This window comes from Austrofundulus limnaeus, unplaced genomic scaffold (assembly GCF_001266775.1).
Source record: "Austrofundulus limnaeus strain Quisiro unplaced genomic scaffold, Austrofundulus_limnaeus-1.0 Scaffold6, whole genome shotgun sequence".
Lineage (NCBI taxonomy): Eukaryota > Metazoa > Chordata > Actinopteri > Cyprinodontiformes > Rivulidae > Austrofundulus > Austrofundulus limnaeus.
This window is the reverse complement of record NW_013952408.1, coordinates 4,116,448-4,130,777: the sequence shown is the minus strand read 5'-3', so window position 1 is coordinate 4,130,777 and position 14,330 is coordinate 4,116,448. Positions and strand designations below refer to the sequence as shown.

The 14,330-nt window shown below is 38.0% G+C and overlaps 1 protein-coding gene across 1 annotated transcript in view; it reads right to left on the bottom strand.

The window, feature by feature from the left end:
• The window catches only part of clcn2a (chloride channel, voltage-sensitive 2a), a gene marked incomplete in the record, with an annotated part of 60,592 nt that overhangs the window by 17,572 nt on the left and 28,690 nt on the right, over nt 1–14,330 (bottom strand). The window contains 14 exon segments of the mRNA XM_014031166.1: nt 332–465; nt 1,414–1,627; nt 1,728–1,838; nt 1,969–2,038; nt 2,133–2,288; nt 3,945–4,047; nt 4,698–4,799; nt 5,103–5,187; nt 5,338–5,463; nt 8,810–8,888; nt 9,275–9,298; nt 10,915–10,995; nt 12,483–12,616; nt 12,965–13,093. Of these exon segments, the coding sequence (XP_013886620.1) occupies nt 332–465; nt 1,414–1,627; nt 1,728–1,838; nt 1,969–2,038; nt 2,133–2,288; nt 3,945–4,047; nt 4,698–4,799; nt 5,103–5,187; nt 5,338–5,463; nt 8,810–8,888; nt 9,275–9,298; nt 10,915–10,995; nt 12,483–12,616; nt 12,965–13,093 (1,548 nt within the window).

Below are 14,330 nucleotides of genomic sequence, written 5' to 3'. Positions count from 1 at the left end.
GATAGTTAGTGTGTCACCTCTAGATAACAACACAGAGCAACCAGATAACAATGCATGGCCACAAGAACACAGGAAAGAGTTAAATTTCTCAACACACATTTAGGGCGTACAGTGTCATCTCATAAATGCCAGTACTGTGAACAATGAACCATTTAGATTGAAGGTCATCATTTAGATAACTTTATATATAAGTGTACAGTTAAACACCAAAACAACATATAATCTGACTCCAACGATGTCTGTATCTGTCACAAAGAGACAGATACATGCTGCTTGTGGCCAGGAGCTGATTTTCTTTCATTAATTGTCACTGGACGCGCTCCGTACATACCTCTTGACTCCACCAGGGCGAGTGTTTTGAGATGACTGGTCAGCAGCATCTCCTGCAAATCTCTGTATGAAGAGTTGAGAGTGATGAAGCGCACATCCCTGACCATGATGTCCTCCACCCGGATGTTATACTTCCTGAAACAGGAAGCAAGAGCAGACAAATACATGGGACAAAAAAAATAGAAAGACAAGTATCGATAATTAATATATAAGGGGGAAAGCAAAAGCAAAAGAGTTAAAGTTTTTGGGTGTTATTATTGATGAGAATCTGACATGGAACCCTCATATAAATTAGCTAAATCTATTGCATTGCTTTACAAAGTAAGGGACTTGTTTAATGACAAAGCTTTGTACATGTTTTATAACACATTAATTGTTCCACACTTGATCTATTGTGTTGAGGTATTGGGGTAAAACATGTAAGACTAAATTCTGTTTTTGTTTTGCAAAAAAGGGCTGTAAGAATCATCACTCGAAAACWTTACCATTAACCATCTAATATATTATTTTGTAAGCTGAAATTATTGAAATTCAATGATCTGGTTGATTATAACATTCTTTTAGTTATGTATAAAGCCCACCAAAACACTTTTAGTTATGTATAAAGCCCACCAAAACACATTACCTTTAAGCATTCAGAAAAACTTTGTAAAAAGAGAGAGCTGTTATAATCTTAAGGGGACAGAGATGTTCATGAAACCTAGAACTAGTTTGAAAGAACGCTGCACCTCAATCCAAGGAGTCAGATTGTGGAATAATCTGGAAGATGATGTTAAAAGTGCCAAATCACTACATGTTTAAAAGAATGATAAAGGCTAGATTGTTAAAAATTGTGAAACAATATAATCTGTACTCATATAATTTGTTGTTCTAGAAAGATTTGATGTTTTTGTTTTGTTTGTTAACTGAAGATCATTATAGTTTGAATTTATACTTGAGGAAAAAGGGGCAGATGTGATTAGATTTTTTCTTCTCTCTGCCACCTTTCGTTTCATTTTATTAGTATTTTCTTTTTTTATTGTACACAAAATTATTTTTGTTTTTTTAAGAAATGAATAAAGTTAGAAAAAAAACACCACTGACTCGTGATGTCCCATCCCCAGCTCAGGCAGATAGGGGAGTTTTTTGATGCGGATGATGGARTCGTAAAGCGACGGTTGGAGCGCCTGCGCCACGGCGTTAGCCAGGATCACCGCTATCATCACAGGTAAGATGTGAGAGATCTGACCGGTCAGCTCAAACACGATAACTGCTGTGGAAACAGTGTGTGTGACCGCTCCAGATAGAGCTGCTGCACCTGTAGAGCGAGAACAACAAGGTATGAAACACACACACACACACACAAAACATTATTGCCCAAAAAAATAGATGAGAAAAGCAGATGCATAATAACTCACCAACTACAGCATAACCACCTGGAACTATGGGATACACGCTGCCATCTGCGTGGATACCATCAGGAAACGTAGCTGCCATGATTTCTCCAACCAGTCTGCCAAAAGCTGCACCTGTCAGTCACACACACACACACACACACACACACACACACACACACACACACACACCCAGAGGTTAACCCTCACCAGGAAGTCCACCCGCTCACTGGGAATCATCAGAAACAGGAAGGCATTTCCTCACCGATTAGAAACACCGGCATGAAGGCTCCACAGGGAACGGGCATGGTGGTGGCCACGGCCGACATCCAGAACTGCAAGGAAGAGAACAGATCTGGTGAGAAATATTAGGCGAGATAAATTCAAACGCTGCGTTTTTCTCGACACGTTGGGCTTTACAGAGCTCACCTTCATGACGATGAAGAGAATGAGCGTGATGAAGACGTTGACCTGAGGGTGCTTCCAGGCGTGGTGGTGGCTGATGTAGTCGAACTCCTCCGCGACGCCCTGACGACACCACGTACGGTTGTCGAACAGAGCGACCAGAGACTCGTGCTGCGTCAGCTGACAGGATCAACAACAACAACAACAACAACAACACAAACAGTTGGGTTAGGTCATCACGATCATGACCCAGACCTCCTGCTTACAGAGAAAACAGCCACCTGCTGCGAAGAGGCTGGAAAAGGCTGTTTTGCAGAGGGTTTAATAACAAAAAGATTTGTCTAAATTTTGTTGCTGTTGTTTAATTTGGTAAAAAAAAAAAAACTGGTTTTGTAAAACACACTTCAAAAAAAAATGAACTGTTGTAACTAATGACATCCAATTAAAGAAAATCTAAACTACAGTTTTTGCAATCACAAAAACATTTTTTTATTTTCTACATTTRGCTACTGTTTTGACAGTTATTGATTTTAACAGGTTCACAAATTTTAGCTTTTAGGTCCAATTTGGTGATTTTAGCTTTTAGTTAGTTAAAAATCTTAGCATCCATCCATCCATCCCTTTTCTGTACACGCTTCTTCCTTTTCAGGGTTGCGTGGGTCACTGGTGCCCASATCCAGCAGTCACAGTGTGAGGGGCGGGTACACCCTGGACAGGTTCTTAGCATCTAGCTGTGCTCGTTTTTGTATATTAAGCTTTTAGCCAACTATTTTGCTAATGTTTGATTGAAGTCACAGTTTTGATCATATTAGCGAGTAGCTAAAATTGTAAAATTTGCCACATTTTAGTTAAGGTTTAGTGTTTTTCAGATTTTAGCTATGTTTATTTATGCAAGATTTTTAAATAAATGTATTTATTTTTGGTTTTGTCAATTGGAGCATTTAGCTATGGTTTTGCTATTTTTGAGCTTTTAGCTGTTTGACGACTTTAGCTTCTGTTGTTCTGTTATTTTAACTTTAACAATTCGGTTAAAAATTCATTCTTCAACAAATTTCAGCAAAGTTAAACAGCTCGTAGCGTTCACTGCATTTTCTSAGAAATTGCCTTTTTGTGTTTGAATCCTTTCGTTTCAGCTCACTGAGCACAATCAACATGTTCTGCCTCAGTCTTMGTCTGAGAAATTTATAATCCCTCATTATTTGAAACAACTTCTTGAGGCGTGGGATTCAGACAGAAGTGAAAATGGACAAAGTTTGAAAACAAAATATTTTACCTGCAGAMAAATTAGCATATTTTAATTTTTAGAGATATTGTTTTCCACTTGCAAATTATGAAATGATTCTGTTTGTCCCCCCTTCATTAAAAAAAATTGTTTCAAAGAAAAAAATGGACAATAATGATAAAAATCTTATTTAATAATTTCCTGGAATGTTTTCACAAAGTCAGATTAATCCTATTAAAGTAAAATGTTGCCTTCTTTGTGTTTTTGTAACAAAATAAAACACTGGATAAACATCATAATTAACCTAAATCACTTTTTGCAGAAACGATTCTGCCTGTTTTATGTTCGGTGAGGAGAATCTGAAAGGTTCAAAGTGACACAGAATGACATTTAAATGACGGTAATTCTCTGAGTGAAGGCTGCTGCAATAAGCTGCTCTCAGAACCTTTTCCTTTTTTATTTTAAATCAAACTTCTACAGTAAAACACAGGTTTGCAAAAGGCTTTAAAATGAAACATCACAGTCACTAAACAGCTCCTGGATCTGAASCCGTCAGCAGCTCTCTCCATCAGTTTCCTCACCGAACCTTCATCCTGTCAGACATATTTTCTCACCTGTCCGGCCATGAACTGCCCGAAGCCCGGGGGAAAAGTGAGCGTGGAGACCATCAGGGTGACGAGAGCCGGGTACAGCAGCCGCCTGACAGGAAGAGACGGACTGCGAGGTCGTTAGTGGAGGGCGGCATTCGTCAAACACAGATACAGATTGGATTCTTTAGAGGATTTATAAACAGAAACACCTAAAYATACAGATCAATGTGAACCAATTCAAACAGCTGGGTTTTTTTAAACTGTTGTCTTTAATAAATGTTGCTTTCTTTGTTTTGTAAAAGCTATTGTTTTCTAAAAGTTGCTTCTTTTTGTCAGAAATATAAAAGTTGTTTGTGTTTTCGGATGTTTCTTCATTTTTGTTGTTTTTTTATACTTATGCTTAAATGCTTTGCTGCTAAGTTGTTTTTTTCCCCCTAAAGAAGATAATTTGTTTTTATTTTTTATTTTTATCATTTGTAGTTTTAAGGTTTTTTTTTTTACATTTGTGTCCTCTAAATGTTAATTGCTAAGCTTAGTTTTGTCTCATTACTGTGTTTGTTTCCATTGATGCTTTATAAACCATTTGATGTATTTAAAAATGTTGGAATTTCTGTCTTTTTCTTGCATTTTTCTTGTTTTTGCTAATTTGTCTAACTTGGTAGTGTTTTGTACCTGAAGACTTAGTTACACCGCTTTCACCAGCTGATCAGAGCTTCTTAAACAAACATTTATGTTTGTTTGTTTTTTTTTTCAACAGAAATTGGATCAGGTACTCACTTTCTCAGCAAGAACTTGTTAATGGTCTTTTGTTTCCTCATGCACTCCACAATCAGCCGGTTCAGGTAGACAAAAAGAGCACCTCCAAAACCACAAGCAATCCTGCAAATAGGCACAAATAGTTTTTTTTTAAACATCAAATTGAAAATCGTCTGGAAAAATCTGAAACAGAATGTCAACTGAAACATGAGCTGGTGAAATCAATCTCCTCTGGATGCTTCATAAGAGGAACAACAGTTRTTTAATATTTCTCATTAAAATGCTTCAGGTAAAGTTGACACGTGTTGTGGGTCCAGCCTCTCGGCAGCCTCCATGCAGCAGCTGTGGGACTTTAAGAGGGGACTGCAGGCTCAAAAACTAAACATGCTTTAATGTGGCGCCACTTCAGAAGAAGCAAAAACGTACCCGAGGATGGCGAAGGCCGGCAGCTCCTGAAGGTCAAACGGGAAATCCAAACGGAAACGTGTCTTAAAGAGAGCTGTGATCGTTTCTGAGGAAGATGAAACTGTTCTCACTCTGCTGCTTTCAATAAAACGATCTACTGTCTTTCAGTTATGACATCAGAATATGAATGTTCATAAATATCTGAGCAGGAATACAATATGAAAATATGCCGAGTACTCTTATTTATATATTTTACCTTCCTCCTGGTTCAACACAGCCAAAACTCTGAATATAAAAGCACTGAAGGTGGCAGCAAAGAAACCCCTCCAGTAGTTCCTGACTGCAAAAAAGGTTGACGTGACTTCAATGCTGAACAGAACACCTGCAACGCAAAAAAAATAAAATTAAAAATTAAAAAAATAAAAAAGACACAATGAAATATTCTAATGTTAATCAATCATGATTTGGTATTTTCGGGGTTGATTGTCAGAAGTTTGTAATTAATGGTTCCATGATGCATGTGTGTGGCTGGTTCTTTTCTAAATGAAGTTTGAGCAGAACTGATCTGAGGTCAGGTTTGAATCTAAAGGCTCTAAACGGATGAGACAATGTGTCAGTCAAGCCACTAAACAAGCTTCCAAAAGCGTCTGTCGTATTTGACTTAAACTACACTCACAAAAAAAAGAAGTCAGTAATAAAAATCTATTTCAATTCTATATTTCCATCTCATTTCAGGAATTTAGTGTGTAGATGATGACAAATACTCATAAGGACAGTTTGATTCTAAATTATTCAGATTTGTATGAGGAACAGATCCAWTTCAAAGCACTTTATGAGCTGCAGGTAGAGAAAAACAAAATACCAGAACAACCAAAACAGAATTCGTCAGAATTAGATAAAATGATCAATAAGATAAAGAAATATGTGGTCTCATTACGACATTAAAGGAAAGGTCAAAAAGTTTTTGCAGCGCTCGGGAACAAAAATGGAAATTTGAACATTTACATTTACATAAAGTGGGTGAGTCCATCTGCTGACAAACAGAGGGAGCAGCTGCTGAGTGGACCCAACGTGATTCATCACTTCAACATTTAAAGCAGCAAATTTCATCTAGATTATACTGACACTAAGCACAGAGTGGAAGAAACTTTGAAGGTCAAAAAATATATGATAATTGTAACTTTGAAACCTACAAAGTGCCTATTATAGTCAATAAAATGTTGTTTGAACTGTTGCAGGTTGGATTCAAATGTACAAAGATTAACTCTTCACTCTGTTTTACTCTTTGTGTTATAGACAAGCTGATGCTATTACCTYACCTGCTTGAGCTGCATCAACATGTTCAAACCTGACTGTCTATTTAATAAATGCGCACAATAAATTGTATTTTTGTACCAATATAAAAATACTTTATAGACTTGGGTGTTCAAATTTAAAATCTTTTTTAAATTGTTTTCATTGCTTTTAACAAGAAAAGCAATATCTTATGATAATAATTAATCAAGTTAAAGTTGTRTGTTTACAAACAGAGGATCAGATAATTTACACTTTAACTACTTAGCAGGTTTTGGGATCCAACCCCTTGTAAAGAAAGGCTTTGTCTTCARAAAGATTTAAATGTTTTTCTTTTAAACAAATTGTTCTGGGAGAAAAATCATCATATATTATTTTGTGAAAAATAGTGTAAAGATTTGCCATATTTAAAAAAATAAATATTATTTCTTTGGTTAATCATTGTTGCATCCTAGGATTGTTTGAAAGGAAGTACAAGCTGGTCGAAGTATTAACTAAACTGAGTTGTTTTAAGTGACAAAAGGGATATAAAATGTCATTTTGGAGTATATCTAGAGGTAATTAGTAACTAAAAAATATTAAAGTTATGTACTACAGTGTAAAAAAAAGTTTGGATATCTTCGTCACACTGAATCATCTTGTGGGGTGGGGGTAAAAAAAGCAGCTGTTTTGAGAAAAGTGGAGTCAGAGTTTCATTGTTTGCAGATGATGAGATTTTGTTCGCCTCTTTTTGATGGGATCTTCAGTGCAGATTGGGGCAGTTTACAGTCGAGGGACGTGGCGTAGGCCCTCCAAATGAACCATCGTGGCTTGAGGAGCACTTCTGACCAAAAAAAAGTGAGTTTGTGTATCCTGGTACTTTGTTTGAGTGAAACAAAGACAGAGTGCTGGCAGAGCGGAGATTGGGTCTGTGCATAAACAAATGTGGATATTATGGTCTTTAAAAAATTTGGGTAGGGATTGAAAAAATGAGACCATAAGTGTAAAAGTTGTAAGGGGCTGGACTCAATGTATTCTAGAGCAGTGTTTCCCAAAGTTGGGTTCGGGACCCAAAGTGGGGTCCCGAAACATCAAGATTGGGCCCTCAAAAGATTTTCTGAATTAATTACATTTTTGCCTTAGTTGTTACAAAGGAGGGAGGTTAGTATATTTAAAATGGATAAATGTAGTATAAAAATATTGTTACTATGCCCATGTTTTGTTGRCCTGATACAAATGTTTATCATCCAAAAACGGGGGCACAGGTCTCTGCTACTGTTATTGTGGGTCAAAAGCTGAAAAGTTTGGGAACCACTGCACTTTGGTTCTCAAAGTTGGGCTTGGAATGGGTCATGAAGCACCTAGGATAATCTCCAGAAATCAATTTAAAGGGTAATAAAATAATTGCTGATGTAATATTTTCCCTATAACTATTACAAAAACACAAAATAAGGATAAATAAGTATTTATATTTGTATACAAGCTGTTTAGATTGTCAAAAAGCCTGTGTTTTTAGGGTTAATAACGAAGTTCATGTACTCAGACCAGTAATATTTGGGGTCACAAGTTTTTGCCATGGATATTTTGTGGGTCAGAAGACAGTAGTTCCCAAATTTTTCAGCTTTTGACCCACAAAATAACAGTAACAGAGACCTGTGCCCCCAACTATTTTTGGATGATGAACATTTGTATCAGGTCAACTAAACAATAGTTAATATTGATAGTAACAATATTTTTATACTACATTTATCCATTTTAAATACACTAACCTCACTCCTTTGTAACAACTAAGGCAAAAATGTCATTAATTCCGAAAATCTTTTCAGGACCCCACCTTGATGTTTCGGGACGCCACTTTGGGTCCCAACCCCAACTTTGGGAAACACTGTTCTAGAGGGCAAGGTACTCAGTGACTCAGGAGGGTAGTTCATAGAGAACCACGGCTTGCTGGTGTTGGTACTCCAGTTGATTGATCCGACTTTGAAGTCTACTGGGCCTCTTTCATTTTTCGATGTTTTCCAGAAAATCTCATGAGGCAGAAGGCTTCCAAGGTAGGTCCTAAAATTCACTGAAGGGGATTACAAGTCTCGCCTGGTCTCGGGATCCATCAGGAAGAGCTGGAAAACATCGCTGAAGAGAAGGATGTCTGGAATACCCGGCTCATCCTGTTATCATAGCAAACGTCGGATGAGTGGAAGACAATGGATGGATGAATGGATGGACAAATGGGACCTCTGGTTGAGTCAACATGGGATGTTCCACAAGGAACGATGGGAAACATGAATATACATATACTGTAAGATTCACGGCAAAGTCAGGCTGAAAATTGTGGAGATTCGTTGCTCTGGATTAAAGATTTAAGAGTGATACACTGGCCAAGACTAGCATTCTCTACTATGTCAACCAGTTAGCTTCTGAGTTTATCTACCGTTAGGTTTGTCTTTTTTGTCTCTTACCTCCGATCGGGGCGGCGAAGCAGCAGCCAACACCCACCGCGCAGGCAGCCGACAGCATCTCGGTGTTCCTCAGCTCGTTCTGATCAACAAAGAATCAGAGATATACACAAAACAAAAACACACAGAGCCACATGTTCAAGAAAATACACACTCATATCCTAGATGCATGGACACAAGCGCATGCCAACAAAACACACAATGACTCCACAAAAAAAAAAAATGCAGCAAATATTACAAAACTGTACATAGGAAGTTCAAATGAACTGAAATTGTGAATTGAGATGTTTGTATCAAAGGGAAGGTGACAGAGATCGATGGCTGACTGAACTGATTTAAACACGGCGAAGACAAACAAACGGACATCAGTCTGCCTCGGTTTCTGAAATGGACAGCRTGGATTATTGATGCTGATGGGATTGACAGTGGAATAGAAAAAAAAGTTTTCTAACACTTGTGTGTTCATACCTTGCTTCCTTCAAAGGGCTCTTCCTTTAGCAGTAAAAAATAACACAAAGTAGACATTATTTCCCAATAAATCAAACAAGCTTCAGCAGCAGCCTTAAATCCACTGAGGACTGAATTAACATTTCTCTAACTGATGATGTTTATTGTCCATGTGTGTGACCACTGGTCTGTTTCAGTCTTTGTGCTGACAAGTGTGTGTTTTGGACATCACAGCCGTCCATGTTCCTCCATAWTGGTGCAGCGAGGAGAAACACAGCATCCAGAGCAGAAACAAGAGGTGAGGATTCATGTGCGTGGAGGTGAGAGTGTGTCCTGGAGAATGGCAGAAATAATCATGGTTTTAGGTTTGTTTGTTCCCCTCGTTTCACATTGACTTTATTTTAGTTATAGTGAGTGAACACAACCCAGTGAACTACAACCCAGATTTTTAATCACTGACAAAAAAATCCCACAAATAAACTCCTATTGAAGAAACTATTGGGGTTTACGTTACATACTGATTTTAATTACACTACACATGGTATAGTCTTGTGATAGAACTGTATGATTGTTAAATGTGACTGTTTTGCTTAACTTGATGATTTTATATTAATAGCTACATGCCGGAAACACATTCAACACATACTTGAATATTTGATTCTTCATTAGAGTAGATTTTTTTTTTGTTTGAAGGCATGGCTTCGACCAAATGACAGGGACCCCCTCTACTGATGACGTAATCRAATAGCCGGAGCCATGCCCTGAAGCTTTCKGTCAAAACTGGATGGACTTATTCGTGTTTGTTTACCAGCTGTGTGCTTACCGATACGGCGAATGTGCAAATGCATGGAAAGAATTATTAAAGAGTAACCATATAAAACCAAAGAGCGCTCTTGGCTGACRTCTGCTTTTATTCGAGTCACCAGGAAATCAGGCTGAGAATAAGGAAGTCCATCCAGTTTTGACCGAAAGCTTCAGGGCATGGCTCTGCCTATTCGATTACGTCATCAGTAGAGGGGGTCCCTGTCATTTGGTCGAAGCCATGCCTTCAAATATAAAAATCTACTCTAATGAATAATCAAATATTCAAATATGTGTTGAATTTGTTTCCGGCATGTAGCTATTAATATAAAATCATCAAGTTAAGCAAAACAGTCACATTTAACAATCATACAGTTCTATCACAAGACTATACCATGTGTAGTGTAATTAAAATCAGCATGTAACGTAAACCCCAATAATTTCTTCACTATAATTACAAATGCTGGCTTTAAACTGTGAGCTGATAATAATCTGGATGGTTGCTTTTTGTTTCTYCCTGGAGGACTCATTTCCCAAAGAGCAGGATGTAACAAAATCGGATATATCAGATCACAGCACAGTTTTCCGCTTAAACCCACTCAATCCCCTGTGATCATTAGACTCTAACAGCTCCTGTCTTAAAAAATAACTGTTTTCTCTTTTGATTAAAAAAAGTCCCCAAATCTGACACCTCATTTAAAAAAAACAAGGTAATTAATAACAGTCATTTAAAAAAAAATCCCCTTTTAACAATGCTTTAAGCATTAATAGCTAGTAAAGACATGGACACAAATTAAATCCCTTTAAACACAAATTTACATTTTATTCTGCTTGTTTCTAATCATTTCCATCGTCCTCACCATGTAAATGCCACCAAAAACAGCAGCCATGAATTTACTCAGCAGAGCAGCGCACAGACTGGCGACGTGAACGAAGGGTCCCTGCGAGGGAAGGTGGAGAGAGATGTCAGCAAACAGGAYACCAATTAAAGCGCATTACAACACCGAGGAGGGAACACTGCGCTCAGCATCTCTGAACAGTGAAATTCTTCTCAAATTCTAATTCAAACCACTTCATGGATCAGCTGCAAGCTCGAAAGCAGGCTGTTATTGTCRCAGTTAGGACATTAATACAATGCATTAAGTGCACTACCGTAGTCAAGACAAAAGCACAAATTGTTTCAAATCACCAGCTGACAAAGTTGATCTGATTGTCCAACGCTGGGAGAAACAAGTCTGAAAATGTTAGATTTGAACATCAAAACTGAGGTTTGAATTGAATCTAACCACTGGATTCCAAACTACTGAAGTGTTGTTTTTTCAAAGATTGAACAAGGTRCAATAAAACTGAAGGAACTAAATAAAATAGCTTATTGTAGTTGAATGCAGATCAGGCAGTTCAGAATTTTATGTCATAAATACAAGCTGTAAGATTTGCAAGGCTGCTGAGATCTGTTGGTTTTATAAGAAAAGTACAATTTGGTTTCATCTGCATAAGAATGATATWGTACATGGTGTCAAATCCTTGTCTYATTTGAATGAATGGTTGATTAATAGGCTTCTGCAGAACTTGAAGAGGTAATTTAATCATTAAARCTGATRTRTTGGMGCAAAGAAACAACAAACCATGYAGGTAAAYGGCCCTTRAGGACCAGGACTGTGCAACATGGTTTTGAAAAAGCAGTAAATATGCYGTAAACAGAAAACAAGAGCCGAGAATTGACCCTTGAGGTACGCCAGGATCAGGGCTGGGTGATGTGGCTGAAAAAATGTATCACAAAATAAGCATTTTATATCAGTCAATATCGATAATAATGAATTAGATTTTGTTTGACCTATTTGAAACAAGGACCAGGAGAAAAAAAGGCTGATTAATTCTACCAAATTGGTGATGTGACCTTTCCTCTTTTATCGACAATTTCCTCTTGAGCTGTTGCGCTTATTTTCTCCTCTCACTCCATGTTGTTTCTTTTGTATTTTAAAGCAGTTATGAGGCACAGCAGTGAAACATGAAGGTTGATGAGCTAAAGCCTTTCCTCTGCCTACATCTCCCAGAATGCTGTGCAGTTCTGGATCAGAGTTCAGTAAAATTGTTGACATTCTATTGGACGTATTTTCAATTGATACTGATTACGTGTTTATCGCGATGTATTTTGTTAGTGTTTTACCGCCCGGCCCTATCCAGGACTGATGTATAATTTGTTAAAAGTGATGGCAAATGTTCTGTTAGTGGGGGTTGAGTGTTTTAAATTCAGAGCCAAGTTTTTTAATTCCAACTCAAAGCTCTAAATGAATCCAAAAGAGACCATGATTGACAGCATCAAAGGCACAATTCAGTTYAAAAGGAGTCAAATTGAGCTGTGACCTCTATCAGTACTCAGCAGCAAGTCATTAGTCATGTTAACAGGCAGAGTCTCTGATGCCCCCACCTCTTTCCCCAGAGGCATCCCACTGCCCAGAGCGCAGGTCAGACCTATGACTTTGGCCACAAACGTCTTGAAAGTCAGATACTCCTTGAGCACCACCCCTCTAAGTATCGTTTTCATCTCAGGAATACCTGAACCTGGAGAAGAGAAGAAAAAAAACTGAGGGAAAGAGATACCAGGTGGGATGATGGAGTGCAAAGAGAAGACAAGATGAAAGAAAGCAATTACACTGAATGGGGTAAAAGATGAATAAATGAAGAGCAAGAGGGATGGGAGGTGGGTGATTGATATTCATACTGTTTTGTGTATGCACATCTCATCAAAGATACATTGTGTGAATGCCCCTGCGGAGACTTGCAACACGCATCCTTGGAGCCTTTAGTGTGAACTTCAGAGACAATTACATTATTCAAACACAGGAAAAAAAATGACCAGAAATTAGTAAAAGGGAACACAAAAATTTGTGAATAAATGTTRTGTCTTACCCACAGCCTGAGGTGCCAGGATCTGAGTGAACCCTGCTGAGAAAGTAATGAGCACCACGGGATAGGTAACCCAAGCGATGTATTGTAGGAGCATGTTGCTGTCCAGGCCACCATACATCCATTTCTGTGCTGCGCACACACACACGAACACACAAACACGAGTCATGTCATTTTTTATATAAAGCAGCAGCAAATTTAAACCACTGTACTCTCTCTRCGTTTGACTTTCTTTCTCACTTTCAGCCTGAATCTAATTATTATTATTTTTTCCACCTTTGGCAGCTTGAGTGCTCATTAATCACTTGGTTCTAACAGCTGCAAACTTCAGAGGAATAGAGGAAGGGAAGTCACAAGGACCAAAGGTAAGCCAAAACAGAATATATCCCCAGACATGATAGGGCTATTTGTGTTTATTTGATCTGAATAGTTTRGATAAGAGGATGTATTTGAGTATTCTGGAGTATTTGAATAAGTTAAACAGGATAAGCAAAGTCAGAAAATATGTGGTTGATATGTCTGAGAGCTGGATTAAGAAGACTGTGTTGTAAAAAAAAATAAGACTGACTGCTATTGTGAAGTTCTCATCAGGTAAAAGAATGGTCCCGTATGTATCTGATCATTGCTCAGTTTTAGGTCGTGCTGTCCTCTGAGTGATACGGCCTTCCAGTTATGATGAGATTGGTGATAATCTTTGTTCAAATGACCATCKTTGACAGCCTGAGGTCAGACAGATTGGGTCTGACTCATCTCTGGGATGTTCTGCTTGACTTCTYTTTTGGAATGTTGTTCAACTCTGTTTATTTTTTGTTTTAAATTCACTTTATTTCTATAGTACCAAGTCACAATAAGCGTAGTTTTCAGGGCACTGTACAAACACCAGTCAGTCTRAGGAAGCCAGCAGATTGTGTTGAATCTGCACTTCATCACAGTCTCCCATCTTGAGCAAACACACAGGAATAACTCAGGAAACCAAACCTAACTATGAGATTTATCAAAAAAGAAAGTTGCATCAGCCTCATGGACTAAAACTGGAAGTTGGTTCCACAAAAGAGGAGCTTGATAACTGAAAGCTCTGCCTCCCATTTTACTTTTAGAAACTTGAGGAACCACAAGTAAACCTGCAGTCTGAGACTGAAGTGCTCTKTTAGGAAAATGTGGAACAATAAGATCTAGATGGAGCTTGGTTGTTTAGAGTTTTGTATGTTAGGAGTGAGATTTTAAATTTTATTTTGAATTTGACAGGGAGCCAGTGGAGAGAAGCTGAAACTGGAGAAATACGCATCTTCCCTTTCTTTTTTACAATGACAGTTTGATGGCAGCTGGTGGCTCTTTCACCTGAGCTGAGGCTAAAGTCTCTGGCCAGAAC